Genomic DNA, 27,235 nt, shown 5'->3' with positions numbered 1-27,235 from the left:
GGTGTTTATAGGTAGTTGTACACTACTGAGTTTGAGAACGTTTATATAATATATATATATATATATATATGTATATATATATATATATATATCGTGTAACTCAACAATAAACAATATCTCTGTTCATTGTAAAATTGACAAAATACCAAAGTAAAGGAAGTCACGTGATATATGTTTTCTCATTTGTTTTTTTATTGAAAAAAGAAAATTATTGTTATTATATATGAACTTAACCACAAAATTTCAATGTTTTGTAACAATATTGTGACATGATTAATGCAAGACTTGCCTTCATACTTTATCAACTTCATCTTTACAAAATGCGATCTTCAAGAACCTAAAATTGAAATTTTCAGAACCCATTTAAAATCCATTAAAAATCCTAAGTAGTGGAAAACAAGTATCAAGGAAGGGGATCTGGAAATCAAAAAGTGGAAAATAAGTGGCTGCAGAAGAGTGGACGTTCGTTTTTTGTGATGGTTGTAGTTAATGCCAAATTTCAAATGTTGTGTTACTTCTCTCCATGCTTACCTTCTCCTCCAAATCTCCGAACCCATTTTCTCCTCTTTCTCTCTAAAACCTTCATCTTCTCTCTAGGAAATTCTCATCTTTTCTTTCTCCGATCATCACTCAGGCACCATTTCCACTCTTCCGGTGTCAAGGGCTTTCGATTGAACCAATCGGTTTGTGAATCTGAGCTGGTAAGTTCTTCTCTTCACTCAGTCGTGCGGTTTCCTGGACGTGCAAACCAAGTTATGGTTTCATGTGTTGATCACTCTTCTAAAATGAGTGGTTCTGATAGTCTTTTGGTTTTTACTTGGTTTAGTTTTGGAAATTGTTGAGCTTGAGGGTAGAAGGACTTATAGAGGTGAATTAGTAACCATATCTGGAAGCATTCGATCACGTAAGAGGTAAGGGAAGCTTATTTAATTTAATTTTATTCTTGCTTGGAATGATGACATGTTTGTGTGAATATTGGATGAATATGAATATGATTGTTACTATGTTTTGGCTGTATGAATGTATGAAGATAAATGCTGAGGAATGTATTAATAAGAGTATGAATTCTAAGTCTGTATTTCTATGTGAAAATTGATGTTCGTCATTGAATGTCATTGACCGTTCGATTTTCTTGTGGACTCGGTTGAAACGAGATTCTTTCATTTGGAAAGAATTTTAGTTGAGGACGAATGTCTTCATTTTGTAATATTTGTACATGAGCGTTCGGCCAAGGGTAGTCGTTCCTTGATATTTGGTTATAAACTCAAGTATATCTATATGTATTTGTATATTTCGTTCGTTCTTGAACACTACTTAAATGGTATCTTATTATATTTATCAAGCCTTTCTTCTATAAGTTTAGTAGTGTTTGGTCTTACACCAAGCGCTCGTACTAAGTAAGTGCTCGGTCTTACACCAAGCGCTCATACTAAGTAAGTGTTCGGTCTTACACCAGGCGCTCGTTCTCGTTTCCGTAATCTATCTTTATAATAAAAGCGTTCGTCCAAACTCAATAGAGTTCGCTCTCTACAGTGCTCGGTCTTCGACTGACATTCGGTTTCCTTGAGGTTTAGCTCATTAAGAAGCTAAGTATTTATTGGCGATCGGTTTCTTCATATGATTCCATCAAGTACTATTATTTGATGTCCTACGGTACCTGTCTCAATTGGTTTCGGCCTAGAGTCCTAGTACTCGGCCTAGGCTTTACGGTGTTCGGTTTGAACTCTCAAGAGTCAGTTCATTAAATTGGCTCACTTGGTAAACAACATTCGATTATATTAGTCTTTGAGAAGTATTATTATATTCGGTCCTTTTCACAACTATTGAGTAGCTCTCTCAATTTGATTATGTTTGAGTTGGAGACATCTCGGTCTCACTCCAAGTGTTCGGTCTTGTTCTGGATTAAAAACTAACGTGCGGTATTTGGTATCCTACGGGATCATTATTGAAATTGGTTCAGTTGAGGTTTTAATAATGAAAGATGATAGAATACGATATGGATGAAATGACTTTGGTTATGGAAGAGTATTCCGGAGAGGAATATCTCATGATTTGATATTGGAATGACAAAGTATGAATGTGGGCACGCTAAGTTGGCGGTTCATCCTGATATTCCGTGATTACTCGTTTCTCATGTAGAGAAGGGTAAGTCATGTGTGGGAATAACAGGAGGTCCTCATCCTTATGGTTAATTTGGATGGAACAAACTAACCTCGGGTGGCAGTTGTTGAGGGTATCCCAATTACTACATCACCCGGGTGCACAAACGTCGTAGCTACACAGAATTCATACAGTCCGGACAGTCAGAGTCTAGTATTAGGCTTTGCATGAAAGAGTTAATGAGTTATCTTGTTTAAATTGATTGAGTGAGATATATGTTGATAATTGAATTAAATTACATAAGCTTACCCTATTTATTATCTTATCCGTTTTGTACGTTCGGTGGTTGTCCTTTTGTTGCAATGATCATCCGTGTGGATGTGAGAAGAAGGAGAAGCTTTGTTGGAAGAGGTGCTGGAAGAAGAAAGTTTGATCGAGGTAGAAGTTAAGACCGAACAGTAGAGTCGTTCGGTCAGTAGTTAGTTTCTTTGTGTGATAACCATTCGGTCATCTGTTGTTTTCTTCTTTTGTATGACCATTTGGTACGTCTTCTGTAAACCGTTCGGTCTAGATTGCATATTTGTACAGTTTTAATTTTTCCGTTATCTTGTAAGGTCGTTCGGCCATAAACGTACGTCTCATCTTTTATAAGACTGATATGGAATATTATTAATATGTGATTATTCTCTTATATAGTTTTTATACTGTATTTTTTGGGATGTTACATAAATGAACTGAAAAATTCTATTATCGAATAAACGTAAAAATAGATAATAATTTCATACATCCTAATATTTATGTGTTTATTAATAGATGTTTTTGTGATTAAATCTGACTATATTTTGAATATGTTCATGCACAATCCTGATAAGAACTATCGTATATTTCTTTTTTGTGTTTTGTTGTTTTTTTTCGATTATTACCTCTTAGTGTGTGCATGAGTTGTTAATATGCTTTTAGGGACAAATGATGACGAGTACCATAATGAATAGCTTTATATAGTTTTTTGTATAGGAGTTTCCTTCTTTTATCAACTCCAGTATATTTAAGTTGTTGTGTACATATATTATGTTCCTATAGTTATTAAAGTGGATAATTGTATTAATATCTTATATGTTTCCTAACTATCACTAATAAAAAATTTGGATTTGGACGCCCATTATACGCCTCGGTTATACGAAAACCGAAGCGTACAACGTTATATACATCGGTGCTTATTCAACCCGTTTTGGAAAAAACCTATTGCCTCGGTTCCGACAAACCCGTGGCCTATAAGCTTGCTGATGCTCAGTCTGATAAGACTGCAAAGTGACTGAAAATTCTGACCACTAGCTACTGCCTCGGTTCGGCCAGACCCGAACCCTAAAAGGCAACATATTGCTTCGGTTAATTGGAAACTGGTGCGTAACGTGTAGCCGATTGCTTCGGTCTGCAGGCGACCCGAAGCCCAAACCACCTGCCACAACTGCTCATACATCTACGGCCTCGGTTAGGTTCTAAAACCGGTGCCTAAAGCGTAGCTTACTGCCTCGGGTGGCTGACAAACCGAGGCCAAAAGCACCTGACACCCTGTCCAACTGCTGCTACGCGCCTGCTCATACATCTAGGGCCTCGGTTAAACACTAAGACCGGTGCCTAAAGCTTAGCTTATTGCCTCGGGTGGCTGACAAACCGAGGCCAAAACCACCTGACACCCTGTAACTGCTGCTACGCGCCTGTTCAACTGCTCATACATCTAGGGCCTCGGTTAAGCGCTGAACCGAGGTCGATTCTTCAAGTATTCTACACCGTTGATGCTTTTAACCGAGGCAATATTGTGATATGACTTCGGTTGGAGATGTAACCGAGGCAGTATCGCAATTTCATATTTTCGAATCGCGACAACTTCTTCTTCTTCCTCGTACCTGTTTTCTGTTCACTTTTCTCAGAACCTCCATTGGCTCCCCTTGACTCGCCTCCCTTCGCCTTGGTGCCTCGCCGGTGTACCTCCGCCACTACTGCTGCCAGTGCTCGCGCATTCAGTGCTGCTCGTCCTCGTTGTTGGCCGCGCCTCCACCCTTCACCTACGCGCCACCGTTGGCCTGCCAGTGTTTCCTCCGCCGCTGCTGCTGCCATTGGTACGTCGTCGGTCTCCGCCACTGTTGCTGCCAGTGCTCTCGCCTGCCGGTGCTTCCTCCGCCACTGCTGCTGCCATTGTCACTCGCCGGTCTCCGCCACTGTTGCTCCCAGTGCTCTCGCCTGCCGGTGCTTCCTCCACCACTGCTGCTTCCGCCGGTACTACCTCCAACACTGTTTCATTCTTCCTGTCTACATTGAGGTTAGTTGATTGTATTTTTGCTGATAATAATTGTTGTTTCTTGCTGATAATAATTGTTGTTTCTGGAGGAGAATCAAATTGTATGTATTGGTTGAGTTGATTTTTTTAATTTTGTTGGATCAAGCATATATTGTCCTTAATTAACATCACATTTGTCATATTTGTTGTACTTTGTTTTAACTATGAATTGATGGCACCAGATTAAGAACTAGCAGAGGCATCACTAATAACATTGACTAGCTTCCTGGAAACACTTCACTTCACCAGGAATAAGTACCACCATTGCCACTGCAAATATAAATTGGTTTCTAACATTAAATATTAAAGTTTTAAAACTATCAAAGAATTAGTGACTAAACTAGTTTTTAATTTTAGAATCTTGATATATAGTTAATATCAGAGACCAATTTAAACTATAATTTACAAATTAATCATGATTTTGTATTTATAATAAAAGTTATTTTATATGTTAATAATTTTTATTTTATAAATCAATATCTAAATTAGTGACTGATTAATTATTTTGTTTTTAAAATTTATTATTACTTTTATATTGACAACCAAATTAAGTAGTTAGAATATTTTGATTTGGACTAAAACAAATGGATTTTCTTGTATAAAATTTATTAATATGTATATTAGCGTATTCATTCAGAGCATTAAAAATACAATTATACTGTACATCTTTTATCATTGATCAAGTTAAAAAATATGACTAAAGAACATGAATAATGCAGAAGTAGATAAGCTCCTCAATGTTTCAATAAAAGTGATAACTGTAACACATCAATTGTTAGCTAAATAGATAAGTAAAATAAAAGACATCGTTTTGTAACACAACCTTCATTTTAGTTTTTTTAATGCTACATTCAAGTATAACGATAAGTAACTTTGGGACTAACATTTTGTTTTACCATAACTATTAATTAAACTTATGGTATTGCTTCACGCAGTCCCATAGTTATTACCTCCACTCCACGCTAGTGAGAAAAACTAAATTACCCTTCTTCATCAACTTTGCTCAAATGACATTATTTACTCTTGGTTGAATATATTGTTTGGTTAAATATATTACATGTTGCGTATGTAATTATTTGTTTGCTTGAATATATATTGTTGTTGTGAATTAGCCTTAGTTTCCCGTTTGAGATTCAATATAAAAATTATTTACTATCTCCAGATTTTTTGAACAAACATACTTTTTACAAATGAAAATAGAGGAGATGGTAATAATAATTTACAATATTGAATCTTGAATTGTCCGGTTGGACAGTTTAAGAAGAGTAATAACTTTTTCATAGTTTATTATAACATATCAATTTTAATACACATTTCTTAAATTTCACGAAAATTTGTCGGTATGTTTTGTATTGATCTTCGGGTGCATATTTGATTGTGATTTATAATCACTTTCATTTCGTGTAACCTGAAGACCAATGCGAAATGCTGGCAAAATTTCGTGAAATATGAGATATGTTGTTTAAAATTGATATGTTTAATAAACTAAAAAAAGTGAATCTTCTTGAATGGGATAGGGTCACACCTTGAATACAAACACGATCAAAGTGATCATTCAAGATTATTGAAATTGTGTAAACAATTTCAGTAAAGATGCGTACGGATAGAGGGTGGATTAATTTACCACGCATCAGCACTGAGTACGAGAGAGGGGTAGAAGAATTTATAGAGTTTGCGCAACGTAATGCGAGTACAAGTGGTGATAATGAAGTGAAGTTCAGATGTCCATGTGTGAACTGTTTGAATGGGAGGAAGTTGAACGCAAGTGATATTAGGGAACATCTTATCTGTGATGGTTTCATACGAAGTTATACAACATGGATATGGCATGGCGAATTAACAGACTTTCCAACTGTCTCTCAAACTGAAAATGTTTATGATTCCACAATGGATATGGAAGATCAAGCAGAAGAAGACAACTTAGAGGACATGATCCGCGATGTTGGTGCAGAAGCTTTTGCCCAAGCACATGTGTATGAAACGATGTCCACTGATGCGGAGACTCCTTTGTATGCGGGTTCAACTAAGTTCACACGGTTGTCAGCGGTGTTAAGGCTCATGAATTTAAAGGCGAGCAATGGATGGAGTGATAAGAGTTTTACAGAATTGTTGTCGTTGTTGAATGAAATGCTGCCAGATGGAAATACGTTACCCAATCGTAATTATGATGCAAAAAAAATTCTTTGTCCGATGGGTATGGAATATAAACGGATACATGCATGTCCGAATGATTGCATATTATATAGGAATGAGAATGAAGTTTTGATAAAGTGTCCAAAGTGTGGGTTATCACGATACAAGTCAAAAAACAACGGTGAAGATGGTGGTCACACAGAAAAGAATGGTTCTGCTTTGAAAGTAGTTTGGTACCTTCCACTAGTTGCCAGACTTAAGCGTTTGTTCGCGAATCCCAAAGACGCTAAAAACCTAAGATGGCATGCAGATGAGAGAACAACTGATGGGCTGCTTCGTCATCCAGCTGATTCAAAGCAATGGAAAATTATTGATCAAGAATTCCCCCAATTTGGTGAAGAATGTAGAAATCTTAGGTTTGGCTTAGCTACTGATGGAATGAATCCATTTGGTAATTTAAGTACCAATCACAGTTGTTGGCCCGTTATACTGATAATTTACAACTTATCTCCTGGATTGTGCATGAAAAGAAAGTACATGATGTTGTCAATGTTGATATCTGGTCCAAAGCAGCCTGGAAATGACATCGATGTTTATCTAAGGCCACTAGTTGAAGACTTGAAGTTGTTGTGGGTTGATGGGGTTGAAATATTTGATGCCTTTGCTTCAGAAACTTTCATGATGCATGCCATGTTATTTTGCACCATTAATGACTTCCCAGCTTACGGTAATTTGTCGGGGTACAGTGTGAAGGGTCATAAAGCATGTCCTATATGTGAAGAAAACACTGCAGCTCAACAATTAAAACACGGAAGGAAGACAGTGTATATGCGTCATCGGCGATTTTTACAATATAATCATCCATATCGAAGGTTAAAGAAAGCATTCAATGGAGAACAAGAGAAAGACAATGCACCTATTCCACTTACTGGACTTGAAGTTGCTGAGAAAGTTAATAAAGTACATCATATATTTGGGAAAACGTCGAACAAGTCTTCTGTAACGACCCCTTGGAAGAAGAAATCAATATTCTTTGATCTTCCATATTGGTCAAAGTTAGATGTTAGACATTGCATAGATGTCATGCATGTTGAGAAAAATGTTTGTGATAGCTTGATTGGTACACTACTAAACATCCAGGGAAAAACAAAAGATGGAGTGAATGCGCGTTTGGATTTGGTTGACATGAAGATCCGAGAAGAGTTGGCACCAAGAGAGATTGGTAAACGTACTTATTTGCCCCCTGCATGTTACACAATGTCCAAACAAGAGAAGATAAGTTTTTGTCTTTGTTTAAAGAGTATCAAGGTACCACAAGGATACTCTTCAAATTTCAAGAGCTTAGTGTCAATGCAGGACTTAAAGCTTGTTGGACTGAAGTCTCACGATTGCCACGTCTTAATGCAACAGTTGTTACCAGTGGCAATTCGTGGAATTTTGCCCAAAAAAGTTAGGCTGACCATAACTCGATTGTGCTCATTTTTCTCGTCAATTTGTAGTAAAGTCATCGATCCTACAAAGTTAGATGAACTTCAAAGCGAAATTATCATCATCTTGTGTCAACTAGAAATGTTTTTCCCTCCATCTTTTTTTGACATCATGGTGCATTTACTTGTTCATTTGGTCAGAGAAATAAAGTTGTGTGGACTAGTATACTTAAGATGGATGTATCCTATTGAGCGTTATATGAAGATTTTGAAAGGGTACGTCAAAAATCAATATCGTCCAGAAGGTTCGATGATTGAAAGATATATTGCTGAAGAAAGTATTGAGTTTTGCTCTGAGTATATGACTAAAGCAAATACGATAGGAGTCCCTCGGACATCATGGTTGAGTAGATATTCTACAAGTAAAAGCATCCGAGGTGTGAATGTGGTAACGAAAAGTCGTGAAGAATTGATGCAAGCACATTTGTACATATTAAACAACACAGATGAAGTGATCCCATTTTTGGAAGCACACAAAGCCGTTGTAAGGGACAACTATCCACGACAATCAGAGAAATGGCAGTTGATGGAGCATAACAGAACATTCTTGTCCTGGTTCAAATCTGAAGTTTCGAAAGAATCACGGTCCTCTGAGACTTTGTTGTGGTTAGCAAATGGCTTGAAGTTTGATGTTGTATGTTGTACAGGCTACGAAATTAATAATTGCACATTCTATACAAAGACTTTGGATGATAAAAGCACAGTACAAAATAGTGGCGTCAGTCTAGAAGCTGAGTCGCTACAGTTTTCAACATCCAAAGATCAAAATCCTATAGTTGGATCCATGAGATACTATGGTAGAATTGAAGAGATATTTGAAGTTGATTACACTAAGTTTTCCGTTGCACTCTTCAAATGTAAGTGGGTAGACAATAAGAGTGGTGTCAAAATAGATGAATCTGGTATGACACTTGTTGATTTTCGAAAGGTTGGTTATAGAGACGAACCGTTCATCATGGCATATCAAGCAAGTCAGGTTTTTTATGTCAAAGATCCTGCGTCTGACCATTGGTATGTTGCTCTCCAAGGAAAAAGGCAAATTGAAGATAAAGAAGAGAATATAAGTAATCTTCATATCGCTGACAACCATCCATTTAAAACGACAATAAATTTGGATGACGACCCTCTAATTGATGACATACAAGCAATACGAGAAGATCACAATGAGGGAATATATATATGACCAATCCATATGATTATGTATGAATTTCATGTTTGTGTAAATATTTATGGCAATTGTTAAATAATATATGTTATTTTATAAGTGTTTTATTTATATATCATCTTATTTATTGTGACAGATCTATGGCTGAGTCACCTCATTCGTCAGGCGATGAAGTCCCCACCACTTCTAGACGGACGAGAGGAGCAACGAGGTTACGACAGCTTATACTTAGAAGAAATGCAGGTGAGAGGACACCTGTCATTATTGATGTGGTCACTGCAGTTGCATCTGGCCCAAATGCAGATGTATTTAGGTCTTACCTTGGAGTATTGGCACGTGATCGTATCTCTATACTTACTCCATCCTTTGACCATGTTTCTGAGGCTGATCGGAATCTCATCTGGCAAGATCTATTGGTAAGTTAAGCAATATTGCTCCATCTTCTATATTCATTATATTGATAAATCTGTATTGATATAAGGTTATTACTTTCTTTGTTGCAGATAACATTTGATATGCCAAACGTCGAGAGCTTAAGGAATAAGTGTTTATCTGCAATTGCATAAAGATTTCGAGGGTTTAAGACAAAATTGACGTCTAGATATATATTTGGACCAAAAAGTAATGAAAATCCATGTTCCAAATATTCAGCAATTGACGAAGCAACATGGCGTCAGTTTGTAGAGCTTCGTTCATCCGAGGCGTGGCAGGTAAGTACAGTAAAATCATTCAATTCATCATTCATAATTCTATATTATGACAATTGTTTTATATTGTCACAGGAAAAAAGGTCAAAAGCACAGGGAATAAGCGCTCAGAATAAAAATCCACACCTACTGTCTCGTGGTGGATATAGGAAGCTTGAAGAAAAAATAATGAAGCAGAAGTCAAATAGCAGACTTCCACTTTCTGAGGGTTGTGACCCTCCTCCTCCTCCTTCACCACCATCTCGGCACGAGAAGTGGAAGTTAGCCCGTATAAGACCATCGGGCTCCTACACTTCCGAGTCTGCCAGAGAAATATCTGAAAGAATTGTAAGATGTCATTCCTTATATTTTTACATTAATTTTGTTATATATATTACATAGATTTTTCTAATGATTTTGAACTTTTGTTATGTGACAAGACTCCTTGGTTGAGCAGAGCTCCCAAGGTCAATTCACACAAGAAGGTCGTCAAGATATTCTTGCCACAGCTATTGGACGACCTGAGCACCCAGGACGAGTGCGTGGTGCTGGGACTGGCATAGGCATACGACAGTTTTTTGGGTCTTCCTCGCGTCCATATTCATACGAAAAGATGAAGGAGGAAATAAGAAAAGAGATGACGCAGGAGATCACAAAGAAGGTTCGAGCAGAGTTGTATGATGAAGTTGCTGAAATGGTTGCGCGCCAGTTCCAGCAGCATTATGAGGATTATGGCAATCGTCCTCCGCCATCTCCTGTAGCGGAACATGTTGTGCCCCTTACAGGTAAACTTATTTATTTTTGGTAACTAATTTACTTTTTGCATAATCTAACATTTAATTTGACAGGTAGAAGCGGTAAAGGAAGTTGTTCAGCTTCCGGTGCCCCAGGGGACGACATGGATGAAACTCGTCCATGTCAGTTATATATTCTTTCTGATACTGGGACCGTGCTAGTGGCTCGTGGTACAGTTTATGAGACAGCCACTGTAGTGCATGGTGTACAACTTTCAGAAGATGAGGTCAAGGTCACGGTGGATGAAGTTGTCATAGCGGATGCCGTTCTTCCTGTGCCTACAGATGAGTTCTTCACTGTGGAAGAAGCATTTAAGTCCTTTGTCGCCTGGCCTAGACATTTGGTTGGTGATGTATCTAATCCCCCGGTAAACACTAGTACTATATACTTCTCAATTTTAATATTTACTTCTAATTGACATTATAACATAACCATTTTTGCATTTAACAGCAGATAGGTAAAGAGGGAAGTCCTCCACCGAAGAAGACTCATTTATCTGAGGATGACCCTCTTGGTGCGTTAGACGAGCTTGCTAAAATCATTTCAGATGTGCCGATGAATGTACACTGGGATTCTACTACATTTGGAAGAGAAACCCAGATCCCATTGTACTTGCATCATCAAGATGTTAGGGAGCTTGCGTCGGGTAGAGAAGAAATTAATATTACACTCATTCAGCTGTGGATGATGTAAGTTTATGAAAACTTTTTTATACAATTCTATTTTATCAACTTACTTATATCATATTATTTCTTCATTTTAGGTATATGTCTGATGTTAGTAACAAGAAGGGGTTCAACAATGTATATGGGTTCATTGACCCCTCTATGACTCATGAAAGAAATAAATTTGATGATATCCAGACATACATCAGCACCTGTTTTGGAATGGGGAAGGAGATATATTTTCTCCCTTATATACATGGGTAAGTGAAGTTTGTTAACTTCAACACATTCATTTATTAATTTTGGTATATGATTCATAAGTTATTACCAATTTCAGGTGTCATTGGCAGCTACTTGTGATCTCCATACCGGAGAACACTGCTGTCTGGTTTTGTTCATTGCAGAAGTCTCCTCCCAGCCCTCTTAGACATGTAGTAGATTGGTAAGAATCTCAATTTTTCTAATTTTTTTATATATAAATGTATGCTAAAGGAATTGCTTTTAATAGTTCCCTTGCAACACATATGATGTTATCTGGGAGATCTACTGCTACAGCTAAAAAGCTTGCATGGGTTGCCCTTAAGGTTTGGTATTTTAGTCCATACTCATTTACATTTGGTTCCATTCAATTGATGTTACTTAACATTTTATAATTATGATGATATATTGTAGTGTAATATACAAACGGGGTCATATGAATGTGGTTACTACGTCATGTTTTGGATCATGACCATTATTCGTGCACATTACACCAGTGGATGGGAAACGGTATTATTTAGGTTTCAATTTTATTTTCCCTATAGTTTAGATTTCAAATACACTAAGTTAAATCATTGTATTTTATGCAGAGATTCAATAGGACTGCTCCAATTCCGGAGAAGTCACTTCAACTTGTGAGGAAAGCACTGCCTAAATATGTAATTCATTTATATAATAGTATATACTAGATATTAAGATATACTAAGTTCTAAGTTTATGTTTCTAAGTTGTTTGATGTTTTTCTACATTATTATTAGTTTAACATTGTACATTCAGTTTTATTTATGCTTCAAACTTGATTTATGATTATAATTTGATTGATTTATGCTTATAAGAAGTTGATTTATGATTCAATTGAATGTACTTATGTTTTATTATAATTTTCATTCAAAATATACGTTTCTGAATTATTCTCGACTGTTCTGGCAGTAAATTTATATGCAGGTCTGTTTCTGTTGTTGGGAATGTCGCAGAAACATACCTCATTTTAAAAAAAAAACAGCAATATATGCCTCGGTTAGTGTAAAAACCGAGGTAGAAAAGCAATATATGCCTCGGTTATGACCGCAACAGAGGTCGAAAGTACTGCGCAAAAAAAAAAAACCTCTACTGCCTCGGTTCAGGCTACAACCGAGGCAGTAGGGTGGAATGATCTCGGTTATGACCACAACAGAGGCCGAAAGTACTGTGTAAGAAAAAAAAGACCTCTACTGCCTCGGTTCAGGCTACAACCGAGGCAGTAGGGTGAAATGATCTCGGTTATGACCAGAACAGAGGCTGAAAGTGTTGCCCTCTACTGCCTCGGTTCAGACTACAACCGAGGCAGTAGGGTGGAAGATATGGCCTCGGTTGTAGATGAACCGATGTCAAATCGCCTCCCTTTATGCCTCGGTTCAACCCGAGGCCAAAAGTAGTACACTTTTTGCCTCGCCTGCATATGCCTCTGTTTGAGAACCGGTGCCTATAATGAAAAACAACCGCTGTCTTTTCGCCTGTTTGTACTAGTGTATCTATTGTATATTATCAAACTTTATATTGTTTTATTTAATAATTTTATATTATTGAATGAGATATTATATATATAGATTTATTAACCCAGTTGTTATTCAATTTGTTGGAAATAAAGGTGAAAAGGTGTATCCATACTTATAGGAGACATTTGAAAATGGAAAAAAATGTGTGTAATTAGCATCATATTTGCAACAATAAGTATGTCTTTTATAAATTAAATTTTATTTATGTAAAACTTAATTGTATCTGATATTATTTTAATCTACAGGGGTCAATAACAATTATTAGTAATTTTTCTTCAACAATCTTTTGTGGTTCTCGTAAATTTTGACAATTAAAAATATAACTTTGACAATTAAAAATATACTACAAGCGGAATATTTTTACTATGTTTATTTGTTACATTATATAATTTAATTTACTAAGTTCCATATTAAGCATAATTTTAATGTACATTAACTTTTATAAAGTAGTTGAAACTTATTCAAGACTTAATAGAACAAATAAAAAAATTGCACTTCATTGCATCCATTACAAGTAGTTGATCTTTAGATTACTGAAATACAATTATCAAGTTTATAATATTTTATAAATTTAAGCTATGAGTGCAGATATTATGTTATAAGACACATGCATAAAATCATATTTGAAAACATTATTGACCTAAGGGATTTGATAATATATATACAATTTATAACTTATAACTTAAGTATTTATCACTAAAAGATTATTGACTCAAATTGTTCATTGTGTAAATTTTTGGTGATGCGTCTCCATTAGAGCAAGTGGTTTAAGAAAGTTTATACACATTGAGTTTTGTTTCTTTTTAATGTTTATAGAAGATTATGTTAGGTATTTTATGAGTTTTCATGTGAATATTACACATATATTATTTGATGAGGCTATGATATATAATAATTATTAGATTATTAGATTTATAATCATTTTATAGGTTAGGCTTTTATTATATTTTATGTATATATTAGAATTTTGAATGGAAATATATGTTGGTTAGCTCTTCTATATTGATAAATATATCTTGTCTAACTATTCTATAATGAGAATATATATATATATATATATATTGTAAGTCGTAGGGACACAATCAAAACTTTTATTAAAAAAAACCACATTTTATACCAATTAAGGCTAAAATCGATAAGAAAGTTCGCATTTTGTACCTGTTTTATACCAATTCTGGTTTTAACAAGTATAAAATGTGATTTTTTTTAGATATGCAGCACCTTCTATAGAAGTTCAAACTATAACTATATAAAAAAGTGACTTTTATATAAAAAGAATTATATATTTTAAGTAGAAGTAGAACTTTTATACAAATTTCATAACTATTATTATAGAAAATAAACTTTGTTCATCAATTTTTAAACCGGTATATTGTAACATCCCAAAAATACAGTAATAAACTATATCATATATTTAATAAAATATCAGTTCAGTCTTACACTAAAGAAAGCGTGCGGTTATGGCCGAACGACATTTACAGAAAGAGTTACAAATTAAACTATATGATCAGTACAAGTCTGACCGAACGGTTTACAAAAAGAAGAATTATCGAACGGTCAATCTTAACAAAAGGGAGGGTGATCGAACGACCACCATACTAAAATAAAATATACTACTAACCGAACGTTCTACGGTTCGGCCTGTTGGAAGTCCCACATCGACTAGAGATAAGGTCAATTCTTAGTTTATAAGTAAGGTGCAAACCTCACCTTACAAGCCGGTTTTGTGGGGTTGAGTTAGGCTTAAAGTCCACTTCTAACATGGTATCAGAGCCATGGTTAGAGCCTATCCTAGCGAGTTCTAAGTGGGCATTCTATTCTTCTCTTCCACCCGCAATCGGGCCGTTATCGGACCACCCAATTTCTACTATCACGCACGAGATGTCTATACCTCGGCGTGAAGGGGGTGTGTTGGAAGTCTCACATCGACTAGAGATAAGGCCAAATGATAATATATAAGTGAGGTGCAAACCTCACCTTACAAGCCGGTTTTGTGGGGATGAGTTAGGCATAAACTCACTTTCTAATACGGCCTTAACTTCAACTTCTACGAGATTCTCTTCCTCCAAATTTTCTTCTTCCAGCGCATCTACCAACAGCGTGTCCGCTTCTGCTCACATCCACACAGATGATCATTGCAACGACAAGACGGACGTACAAAACAAGACACGACAGAAAATGCAGGGTAAACTTATGTAATTTAATTTCATGCATCAACATACATTTCAAACAATTTTTAACGAACAAGGTACATTTCATCAAACATATCATACGAAGCCTATTACTAGACTGACTATCCGGACTGTATGAAATATGTTAGCTACAGGCGTTCGCGCACCCGGGTGATGTAGTAACTGGGATGCCCTCAACAGCTGCCACCCGAGGTTAGCCCTATCTGTCCAAAGTACCTCTAAGGACTAGGACCTCTTGCCGTTCCCACACATGACCTACCCTCCTCTACGTGAAGACGAGTACTCACGGAACATAAGGATGAACAGCCAGCTTAGCATACCCACAGTCATACTTTACCAATTCAAATATTCATACATGAGTCGTTCCTCCCCGGAACGCTCGTCCATAAAACACAATCTTTCCATAACACATTTTCTTCATATTTCACTAATACATATCTCATTTAATCACCTCGTATAAAGATTTATGGGGATTACAAATAACGAACGTTCAACTCGAACTTTAAACTGGGCCGATCACATAGAGCGAGACCGAGAGACCTTCAAATTTGAGAATGGATTTAGACCAGGGGTTGACATCGGTCTTAAGAAAGATAACGAGCACAATAATATATTCCAAGAAGCGAATGGAACGAACATCGATTTCAACGTTGAGCCAGTTAGAGGAACCGACTCTTGAGAACTCTATCTGAACATCAAACGACCAGACTAATAACGAGAACTCTAGAGTGAAACCAATGGATAGTAATATTTCAAGGTACGAACAATGATACTTAGAATGGTCTTATAGGAAGAAACTGTACGCTTATGAATACTTAGTTTAGTTGAGTTTAGTATCAAGAATTCAAGTGTCAGTCAAAGACTAGACACTATAGTGAGCGAACCCTAGAGGTCTTGAACGAACGCTCAAGCACAGTATTTCGAAATGCAAACGCTCATACTCGACAAGGATTCTTCTCAAATGAAAGAATCCAATTCTAACCAAACTCACTCAGAAAACCGAACGGTCAAAGACTGCTCAGTAACGAACGTACACTATCTTAGGGGAAATTCATATTCAGAATTTAAATTCATTTCTTAACAGGTAAATTCATAACTTTACACATTCAAGTATAATCAAATTTTCATACTTCATATATTTCAAACATATCAATCATCATACAACATATTCATTCAATCATTCCAACGAACGCGCATACATCATATAATCATACAAATTAAATTAAATAAGCTTCCCTTACCTCTAGCGTGAACGAGCGTGCTAAAATATAGGATGCGGTTTGTCTGACTATAATTCCTTCTACCCTCAACGCTTAATCAACTCTTCAAACTAAAATAAATAACAGAAACCAGAATTTGCTCAGGCAAGAAGACAGCATGCAACCAGAACTTGAGTTGCATGTATCAGAGAACGAACGGCTAGATACGAGTGAACTTACCCGTTCAGATCTTGAAACTGATCGGTTCAAACTGAAGCTCAAGACGCCGGTGATGCTTCCACGGTGCCTGAATGATGATCGGAGGAGAGAAATGGTGATATTTCTTAGAGAGAAGGTAGAGTTTCTAGTGAGAAGGAGGAGAAAATGAAAAGTTCAGAGTTTGGGAAGGAGGGTGCATGCAGAGGAGAGTGGGACGAAAATTTTAGAAACAATCATTTTCTTCCCACGTCCAAGCGAGCGTCTGCTCTACTGCTGACACCTGCCTTCCACTATCTGATTTCAGAATCCTAGTTACTTGACACCTTGCGTCCGTTCAGAAGAGTTTTGAGTGCGTTTTTCCGAGGTCTGACATATATCAATTTTTAAACTGGTATAGAAAACTCAATACTTTTTATTTCTATACTAACTTCAAAACTGATATGAAAAAAGTTTTTTTTCACTCGTATATTATTCAATCATTAAAACATAATTGAACAAACTAGTTAATATTGATAAATGTAACTTCAAAAGTGTTGTGTATATACTTTCATCAATATAAAATATACATGATTTATATATATATATATATATATATATATATATATATATATATATATATATATATATATATATAATCACAACTTTCCTTAAATTAAAAGAAAATCAATAACTAGATTAAGTACAGACGTATAGGAGGAAACATTTATCTTCACTACTTTAAATATTCATTTGGAAAAGATAAAAAAAAGACTATTACTACCAAACTTTGACAAAGGTGAAGGATATTGTTAAATTAATCAAGAAAAGTGAAAGGAATATATATTTATATATATATATATTTATATATATATATATTTATATATATATTTATATATATATATATATATTTATATATATATATATATATATTTATATATATTTTTCATATTACTTATTTCAAATGTTATGTAATTAGAGTTATAAGATTCACCTGATAAAAAAGTTGAAAAAGGACGAGAAAAGTAATGAGAAAAAAAAGTTTTCGCTATAAAAAAACTAGTAATTAACCTTTATCAATAAAAAAAATATTATTCAAGTGGATTTGAATTTTTTAGTGTTAGGTAAACTAAAGAGACAACACAACAAATTCAACACAAAATAAGGATTCTAAATTAATTAAACTCATAGAACTTGGACTTTATTCAAGTTATCTTATCACCATCACATAATTGATTATTTATCAATTTAATTTCACAATACACCTCAAATCTAAGATTATATTTATCTAGCATACGAATAGCTGACTTTTATAAATTCCGCATATAGATTTAGAATGAAAGCATGAAAACTTCTAATAGTGGATTAAGTCACAAATGACTAGAAGATGACATTTATGAGATATTGATCAGCATAATTGAAGTAATTATAAGAAAAACATGAAAATAAAAGGCTAATTATTAGCTCTATTGATTTAGGACTTTTCGATTTTTGTATACAAATTAATTTTTTTAAACATTTACTCTATCCCATCCTTGACCAATTAGTCAAGATTTTCTGAGATTTTCCGTAAGAATTTAAAATTTCTTATACTGGGTCTTTAAATATCGCAATATCTAAATATTTCTTCTTATCTTTGCAAGTTTAAAGCATATCAACTTTATAAAAATATTGCATTTCAGTAGCTGTTTGGCCATCATATTTTGTAAATTCTTTCATAATATAAATTCTTTTATTAGATTGTTTTTATATTGTGCAGCTTGAGTTCATGAACACTTTCTTTCATGAACACTATCTAGAAATGAAGATACAATTTTAATTAGAAGAGCTTGTTCAAAATAAGTGATTTCATTTGCTAACAATATATTTTCGAAAACAAAATCAATAAATAATACTAGTTTACAAAGAAGGATTAAATATTTGTCTTCTTAAAAAAAAAATCCATGATTTTCTTTGATTTTTTTATACTCCAGCTGTCCCATGACCCCCTTGTTTTGTTTTTATTTGTAATAATCAATAAAAATCATAAACAGACGAATGAAAATTGCTCGTAACATCAAAGGTCTCGAATTTACCCTTACCCTACAACACAAATTGAATTTCAAATAAAATCATTACAATTTTTATTATTTCAAAAAAATATATATCATCTTAGAATTTCTTTTTATGCATAAATAAAGATATTGCCAACTGTGATATAAACATGGGGTCTTAAACAAAATTAAAAATGTCTTAATTAAGGGCGTGGATGAATTTCTCTACTATGTTCCATGCATGTGAAGCTCTTATAGTGGAACTTAAAAGGAAAATAGAAGTAATTAGGAAAAATGATATAAGTGAAGATCTCCTTGAAAACAAGGAAAAGAGAAATGAAGACAATCTCCATGAAGTAGATTAGTCCAACTTTTGAATGCCATGGCTGTGGGGAACACAACTAATCTGATTCGAACCATTATTTCCTAAAAGCTACAGCATGTGGACCAAAAAAATGAAGATATGATCATGTGGAAAAAGATCAAGAATTAATGTGATAAAATTTAATTTGAAGATTATACAGTTGAAACTTAGCAGCTATATATATTTATCAGTTCCTCCCTTGGCTATTTGAACTTTCTGAAGTTATAACTACTCCACCTGCTGCCTCGGACGTGGTACGTTGCTGAGTCTGTGAGTCTGATCACAATAACCAACCATAATAAACAATTGTCACCTTCTCTTCATCATTCAATAATTAATTAATAATCTCCATGGATTAGGCTACTGATTACAACTCTATATACAATAATATATACATACATATTAGTCTGTGCTTGTTGGAAGAAGTGAATAAGAAAATTCAAAAGAAATCTGGTATCTAAACTATAAAACACTCAGATAGTAAAGAGTTCATGTTCAGTGTTGTTTGATAAAACACAGATTAATATAAGTGTCATACGGTAATAAAGTACAAGTTGTAAGCTCTTTTCATCTATGTTGTAACTTTTATGAATAATTAGATTAAAAAACACATCCATTTTTTTAAAGAATGCAGAAAACGCATTGAAAAGAGTTTGCAGGTGATCTGGAACAAGAAAAAAAGTTAACTTGTTTCGGTTACTGCACAGATTTGTTTAATATTAAAAACTTACAGCAGTGGTAGTATGTGTCAAACATGCAGTGTGGGCCAATGCATGGAAGCAAGATCATTTGACTGGTTCTTTAAAGAATTTAACCACCACAATATATTTTTTTTCCTATTGAAACCACATGCATTCACTGTTACTTTACATGATGACCCTCTCCCTCTGTCATGACTTTCTTCCACATTGACCCATACATTATACGGTTCATGGCACAACCGAGACAGCTCATTCACATGGGGCTGGGGTTGCCCATGTGGACCCCTATGGCCACATGTTACAGCCAAATCATAATATATATTGTGTGTCAGTAAGTGCATCATAATTCATAAATCTCTGTGCACCTCTCTCTTTCACTCCACTCTCCTCTGTGGCCATGTGTGTATGCATACATTTAAGTCACATACATATAAAATGGAAGTTAAGGGTGTCCAATATCAGAAGCCTAACCAAATTTAGAATCAAGAATACATGCATCAACAATGCAGTTTTTTTTTTCTATATCAGTAAATGCACTATTTAAAAGTTTGAATGAAATTAGTTTATTAGAGAAGAGAAAAGGAATAGTACCAGTAGGGGAAGGAGGGGGTTGCCTTATTGGAAGTTGTTGCAACTGAGGTGGTGGACGATATGCAGAAAATGAGGGTTCCATTGGTGTAGGGTAGTATAGATAAGAGGGTCCAGCTGGTATGCGATGTGGTTGGGGTGTGGAAAAGGTACTTCTTGGTGCTTGCACAGAATAGCCATAGTAATATGGGGAACCCATGGTGGAGGAGGATGGTCCATAGAGTTGTTGGTAGTATTGTGGTTGCTGAATTTGTGGGTTATACATTGTGGCCTGTGCTCACACAAATGTGCACAATCATTAACTAAGCAAATGTTACACAACTGTTCTCCATTATTTGCAACCAACCTGACATCATTAAAAAATAAACTACATGTTCTTAATTGATTGGAGGGAGAAAAGATGCTTACTTGATGGTACCCATAATCAGGGGTGTAGGTAGGGTAGCTGCAAAGAGATTTGAAAGCAATTTAATCACCCAGCAAATATGGAAGGAAATACGTTAATGCAGAGGTGCATTTGTTTCTTTGAGAAACAATGCTCAAAATGGAACACTCCTATTGTTGTGGACTGACACTGAACTTAACATGTTAGGTTTTCCCAGCAAAACCAGTGAGGAAAAAAACCATTAATATTAGTTGTCATGTGGGACCCCTTAATTCATCAATGTGTAATGAGAGTTAGTGCTATTGCGTTTGGTATGTATGGCATGGTATGGTATGATATGATATGCATGGTCCTTGAGATTGAATTAGTTATGACTCATTCAGTGATGAGAGTCTTTTTTGTGGCTCAGGAATTATGAACATGTAGTTGCCCCATCAAGCAGAAAAAGGAAGGAATAAAGCAATATATATAAAGAATGGTCAAGGTGGCATCCAATGATATGAAATTTTGCATGCACATAAAAGTATAAACTATGCTGCCTCGTTGGAACTGACAGAGTAGAGTTTAAGGAAGGAAATTTCTGATAGAACGTATAAAGAATTATCAACTATTATTTGGTAGAAGTTTCTAGCTGATTCAAAAAGTTGAACCACCCGCTCAAAATCTTATTATTTTATTTTGCAGTATAATATCTTCAGCTTTACGATTAAGAAGAGACAGTAAAATTCAATACCCTACCTACACTGTAGAAACATAGAAGAGAAAAGATTCGGCTAATGTTAATCTATCACCTTCAAATAAACCTAATTAACTACGAAAAAAAACACTTTACTTTTTTTTTTACTATTGAAGAAAAAGAGGTTTGAAACACCTGAGAGAAAGAACAAAGAAGAAAAGTTGTAAATAGAAATAAATAAAGTAACACTGTTCATCTTCAACATTTCTTTGTTCTGGCTTTCTGCGGTTACATTGAATCCAAAAACTTAAGTTTGTATACTGTGTGTTCTACTCGTACAATCCTCAGAAAATGAAAGAAGTTAACAAAAGAGTAATTTCCCTTCTGTTTTTGTTTATCCGTTCATGGTTTTTTAAGAGTACTTTTTAATTTACCAACTAATACACCATAAGACAACAATAACATTGCTGGTGAGAAAATGACTTGATGGTACAGGACATGCAAAAGTACCGAGAGCTGAGGGATTTTATTATGTACAAGATTATAAAACAAATTTATTGACGCAGGACCACTATATAAAACACATAAAAAAAAAATGTACATGCATTGCCACGGATTAAATATCCATTGATCTGTACCTGTTGTCATCCACATTTCTACTATTACCATAGAAGCATCATCAATCACATAAGTTACAAAGTAATGTTTCTCATCGATAGGTAAAATCTACAAGCACCCTATCTTCTTAGGCCTTCTTTAATTTATGACATTTTAATAACTCAACAATATTGTCTCTGAATCGCAACACTCCTCTTTAAAAGACACGAAAACCTAACCCCCCCACATCTCTATTTTACCCCTATGTCAGGTTGTAGTGCGAAAAATGTAGTTTTTTTTTTCTTCCTTCAAGTTTCAACATACATAGAAAAGCTTAAACTATAACATAAAATGAGTCATATTGGTCTTTATTTTAAAACATGTTTTGCCAATGAGTAATCCCTATCAGAACCACAAGATATGCAATAATCCGACCGGTCACTTTTAGTGTATCCTTTCTTTCAATAATGTTTTTTTGACGTAATAAATGTAATTTCTTATTATTATTTTGACAGTTGATGTAGTAGTTGATCAAGTGATGAGATTGGAGGGAATGAAATTGAATTGATTGAGGTTTTGAATGTGGTGGTAGTTAAAAAAAAGAAGAGGAAGCAAAGTAGGGGAGGAAATGCACATGATGGTTGTTGAAAGTTTGGCCTTGTGTGTACTTTTAATGGTGATATGATACGTGAGGATTTTCACGCTGTCACCAAGACCTACTGTAATTGGGGGGGGAGCAGTCAAGCGACATATGTAGACAGCAATGTGTGCGTCTATATGCAGTTCTCAATTAATGCAATGGACCAGTTTCTTTGACTGTGAGTGACAGACATGGGTAATAATAAATGCCCACAGTAAATGTACAAAGCTAACTCACTAACCCATATGGCGGGTACACCAGCGGTGGTGGTGGTGGCGGCGGCGGCGGTGCTAGTGCCGGTCCTCCTGCCGCCGGCACACCACTGTATGAAGCTGTTCCCGGTGCTCCTCCTTGGAATGTACCTCTTCCTGCATTACCACCCCCACAACACAACCACAAATTTGATCAAGGAAAAACATTGTCATATTTATATGTATGTGTGTGTGTATATATATGTATATTATCCTATGTATAATAGTAATATGTGATATTGTGATAATGATGATGATGTTCATAACATTGGAAGAATGAAAATGCATATAAAATAATTAACCTCTTGGTGGTGATGGTCTAGGTCTTCCGAGAGAAGCAATGTTACAATTTGCTCTTCTTCCATCTATCACTGGGTTTGGATCAGCACATGCCCTTCTAGCTGATTCTGGATCACGGAATGTTACCTGTTATATGGGACATGTTTTTGTGTGTAATGAGGATCAAATCAAACAACACACATGTTGCAGTGAAAGAGAATCAAGTTTGAGGCAGAGTAAAGAGTTAGAAAGATAGAGAGAGAGAGAGAGAGAAAGAGAGAAACATACGAATCCGTAGCCTTTAGATTTTCCTGTGTTCTTATCAGTGATAATGACAGCTTCAAGAATCTCACCAAACTGCTCAAAATATTTGCGCATTTCTTCGGTTGGAGTCTCCCAAGCTAGGCCTCCAACGAAGACCTTGGTGAACGTGGTGTCTCCGAACTGTGATCGGTAATGTGGGTAAGCCATGGTGTCAAGGGAAGAAAAAGGTGTCCTTGTTTATGCATGAAAGCTAGTTAAGCTCAAAAGGGTGTCTTGTTTCTTCTGATCTCTACTTATTGACTTGTCACTGCCATTTTCTCTTCTGGTTTTCTGCTCTCTCTCTCTCTCTATCTTTCTCTGTGTGTGGTCTTGTATTTGTCCTACTTCACCATTCAACAACGCCCCTTCACGACACAAGAATCATTGAATTTGAAGAGAGGCTGAGGGAAAGGGGTGGTGGGTATGGTTTATGATGGTGTGGTATCGTTATAATTTGATGGTTGTTTGTGACAGAGGAGTTAGTTAATTAAAACAAAAATATACGAAAAGGAAAAAATAATTAAAAAAAAGGGAGTTGTTTTATAAAAATATATATAATTTATTGTTTTAAGGGAAAAGGAAAAGGGAGTTAGAAAAAGGGTGGTGGTGGAGGAGAGAGAAAGAGATCTGACAGCTGCAAACTCTAATTTGCTGGCCAAAGAGAGAAGGAAGAGATGGTGTGGGCTTTGTAGTATATCACAAGTGACAGCTGCGTTACTATCTCACTTGAAGTGTTTCCCCTCTGTCTCTGCATTAGTATACTCTCCCACCATCCAATCAATTTTCCATTTTGACTTAAACAACTCTTATTTCCTTGTCCTTCTCTTCTTCTCCCCTCATTGCTCATTCTTTTTCCCAATACATTACACACCACCCTAGCCTATCTTCGCTTTCAAACATGGATCTTATATTCTCTTCTTTATAAAATAAATGTTTATCCCTGCTTATAAGCAAAAGGGTAGGAAGGATTAGTTCCAATAATGCCATTTTGAATGTTTATTAGGAGAAGTATTCACTTACCAAATTTTCAACACATCTTTTTTGTATATGATATTGATTATACAAAGAATAATTGTGAGGAAAAAAACAAAAAAACAAAAGGGTACTCGTTAAAATGTTAGTTTTCCAACAACAAAAGATATGGACCCTCTGATCATGATCAGATGGTTCTTTTTACATGAAAAGAAGAAGTTGTGTGATGTATATAATAAGCAAGAGGGTGTGCGTGCTGTCGTTGGCAGCTTTGGTCTACAGACATGGAATGAAGCAGATCAAATTTTTACTCAGTCCGCTTCCTTCTTCCAAAATGTTTGTTGCAGCAAAAGTTATGCGCATATGAGATATAGATATAGACATTGATGTACAAAGCAAAAACAATAATTTCAATATCAATTTGACTTAACTTTTGTTGGTTAATTATATTTGATCATAGATCATGTGCTCGGGTAATTAACTGGACCAATCATGTTTACACCTTTTTTTCTTTATGTTGGGACCAAACTATATCCCACATGACCCCAAATCTGCTAATCATAAGCTATTACCAGCAAATCAACCAGAATGAAAGGGAACAGTTACAGTTAGGTTTGAAAGAAAGGATATACTTTTGTTCTTTATTAATTCATTTATCTATTCCTTTTAATTTTCGGTTGAAGGTTGGTGATTATTGCTGGATTGGAAGCTATTTTCCGGCTACAATGAAAACAAAATAAAGACTGTTAAGAGCTATAATGTAGATCCATCACAATCGTTTCATTCCTTCATCAATCATCATTAGCAGTTGTTAACACCAAGCTAATATTCCTCTTCTTTTATAGCTAATGGTAGACCATTATCTTGTCCACAACCCACCACCCTCAAAGTCACACCTCCTGCCACCAAATTAACTACTTTATTCAATTCAACTATGAATTTCTTTTACCTTATATTTTATATAAATATCCCTCCTCCCACTTCCAAAGTCTAGTTGGACCTTACATCAAAATATTGTGGAATTGAATTTCATCTTTTAAATAGTATATGTCACAATCTATGTGAATGAAACTATTAACTAACTACTGATCTCTTCTGCAGATATCTGATATTGCACACTTCATTCAATCAGGAACGTGAAGGTGTGTTAGAAATTGGTTAAGGTTGAATTATACATAAAGATTTAAGTTTTGAGTGTGGATCTAGTGTTTAAGATACCCTAGTTCATCCAAAAGGATCAGGTATAATGTTTTTATTGCAGTGAAGGAAGACAACTAGGAAGACACGCAGCACCCCCACAAACAACAGAGTAACAAACACATACACACACATAGAGAAAGAAAGAGGCAGAAGGAGTCATTATCTTGCTTGTTGCCAGCGTTAGGGACGAGGAGACAGCTATAAGGACCCTGTGGTTTTTATGTTAAAAAAACCCTGCAAAACAAACGAGTCCGTGAACTGGCAGTCCTCTCCACGTGGGGTCATATCAGTGTTGAAGAACTATGAGCTGGATTTCCATCTACTCTCTTTTATACTCAAGGGATTTTGAGAAGAACTTTCACATTATTTATACATGACCCCCCAACCTGCCTTCATCAACCAACTCCCACCAATCAATCTTCATTTTTAACCCTTCCAATATCATCTCTTCTTTTCTTTCTCATACACAACAAGGTTTTATCACAAACACCTTGCATGCATTCATATTCTCCTCTTAATTCCTCCTCATGCTTTCTTCTTTTGCCCAGCATTCACTCCACAATGTTCAATCACCCAGTCTTCATCATACCACCAAATCACCAATTGTCAACTTCACTCTACTTCATATACATAACTTATAAATAAAAATGCATATATTCTCTCCCCTTTCAAACACTTAACATCGTTACCTTTTTGTCACAAACTAAGATAAAGACCTTTCTCAATCTAATCAGCTAAAGATAGAAGCTTCCCTAATAATACCTAAAATTGATTATACCTAATGACAAATTTTGCTAAGAGATTCAGCTAGAGAGAGGAGACAGATTCTGGGCACAGTAGAATTTAAGGGTGGGAAGTTAGTAGGGCTCATAGCAATTGGGGTTGTCATTTGCATGATTGGAACTGTAACTAACAAATGTGAAGAGGGTTTTAATTATTGCAAAGTTTTTATGTGGTGCACAACTCATATTCAACCTCACAGTTGTCCCTTAAGTACAGTGACTTGTATAGTGTAATGCTGCAACATCAACATCACAATGCAATTTAAATGAATAGCAGGGGATTCAGATACACTTTTGATGTGTCTCAATCTCATTTACCTATGAAAAACAAAATTAACAGGACCTTGTAGGAAATGGGACTGTGAAAATCTATTTTACCCTCTTTTGTGTATTTGGTCATGAAAATGTGAAGATGTGGAAGTTATATTCTTGGCAATTATAAAGCTATGGCAAACATATTCCTTGTTTCTTTTGGCAGACCAAAAGTAAAAGGAAATAAATGAAAGCTTGAATTATATACTGAGACATGATCCACCTTACCAACTTACTATGGTCCTCTAATGAAGTGAGCCTGACTAAGAGTTCTTCCTAGTCCCCCTACTACTTTTCTAGCTCAAAAAGGAAAAGGGCCAAACAAAGATGTTATATGATTCTATACTTACATATATACTTATATACTGTTCTTTCTAACAAAGTTTTGATGGGTTAATGATGATTAA

General features: G+C 35.3%; 1 protein-coding gene across 1 annotated transcript; it reads right to left on the bottom strand.

Moving 5' to 3' along the window:
• Positions 1-19,042: 19,042 nt before the first annotated feature.
• Positions 19,043-24,434, bottom strand: LOC108336316 (uncharacterized). Its single transcript, XM_017572729.2, has 6 exons — positions 23,548-24,434; positions 23,283-23,406; positions 22,971-23,097; positions 20,840-20,876; positions 20,435-20,702; positions 19,043-19,418 (listed from the first exon to the last, which is right to left on the bottom strand). The coding sequence occupies exons 1-6, from the start codon at positions 23,728-23,730 to the stop codon at positions 19,330-19,332; spliced, it is 828 nt and encodes a 275-aa protein (XP_017428218.1). The 5' UTR covers positions 23,731-24,434; the 3' UTR covers positions 19,043-19,329.
• Between the last annotated feature and the right edge of the window lie 2,801 nt (positions 24,435-27,235).

Source organism: Vigna angularis, chromosome 7 (genome assembly GCF_016808095.1).
Source record: "Vigna angularis cultivar LongXiaoDou No.4 chromosome 7, ASM1680809v1, whole genome shotgun sequence".
NCBI lineage: Eukaryota > Viridiplantae > Streptophyta > Magnoliopsida > Fabales > Fabaceae > Vigna > Vigna angularis.
Note: the sequence above shows the minus strand (reverse complement) of the source record. Positions and strands in the feature narration are given on the sequence as shown.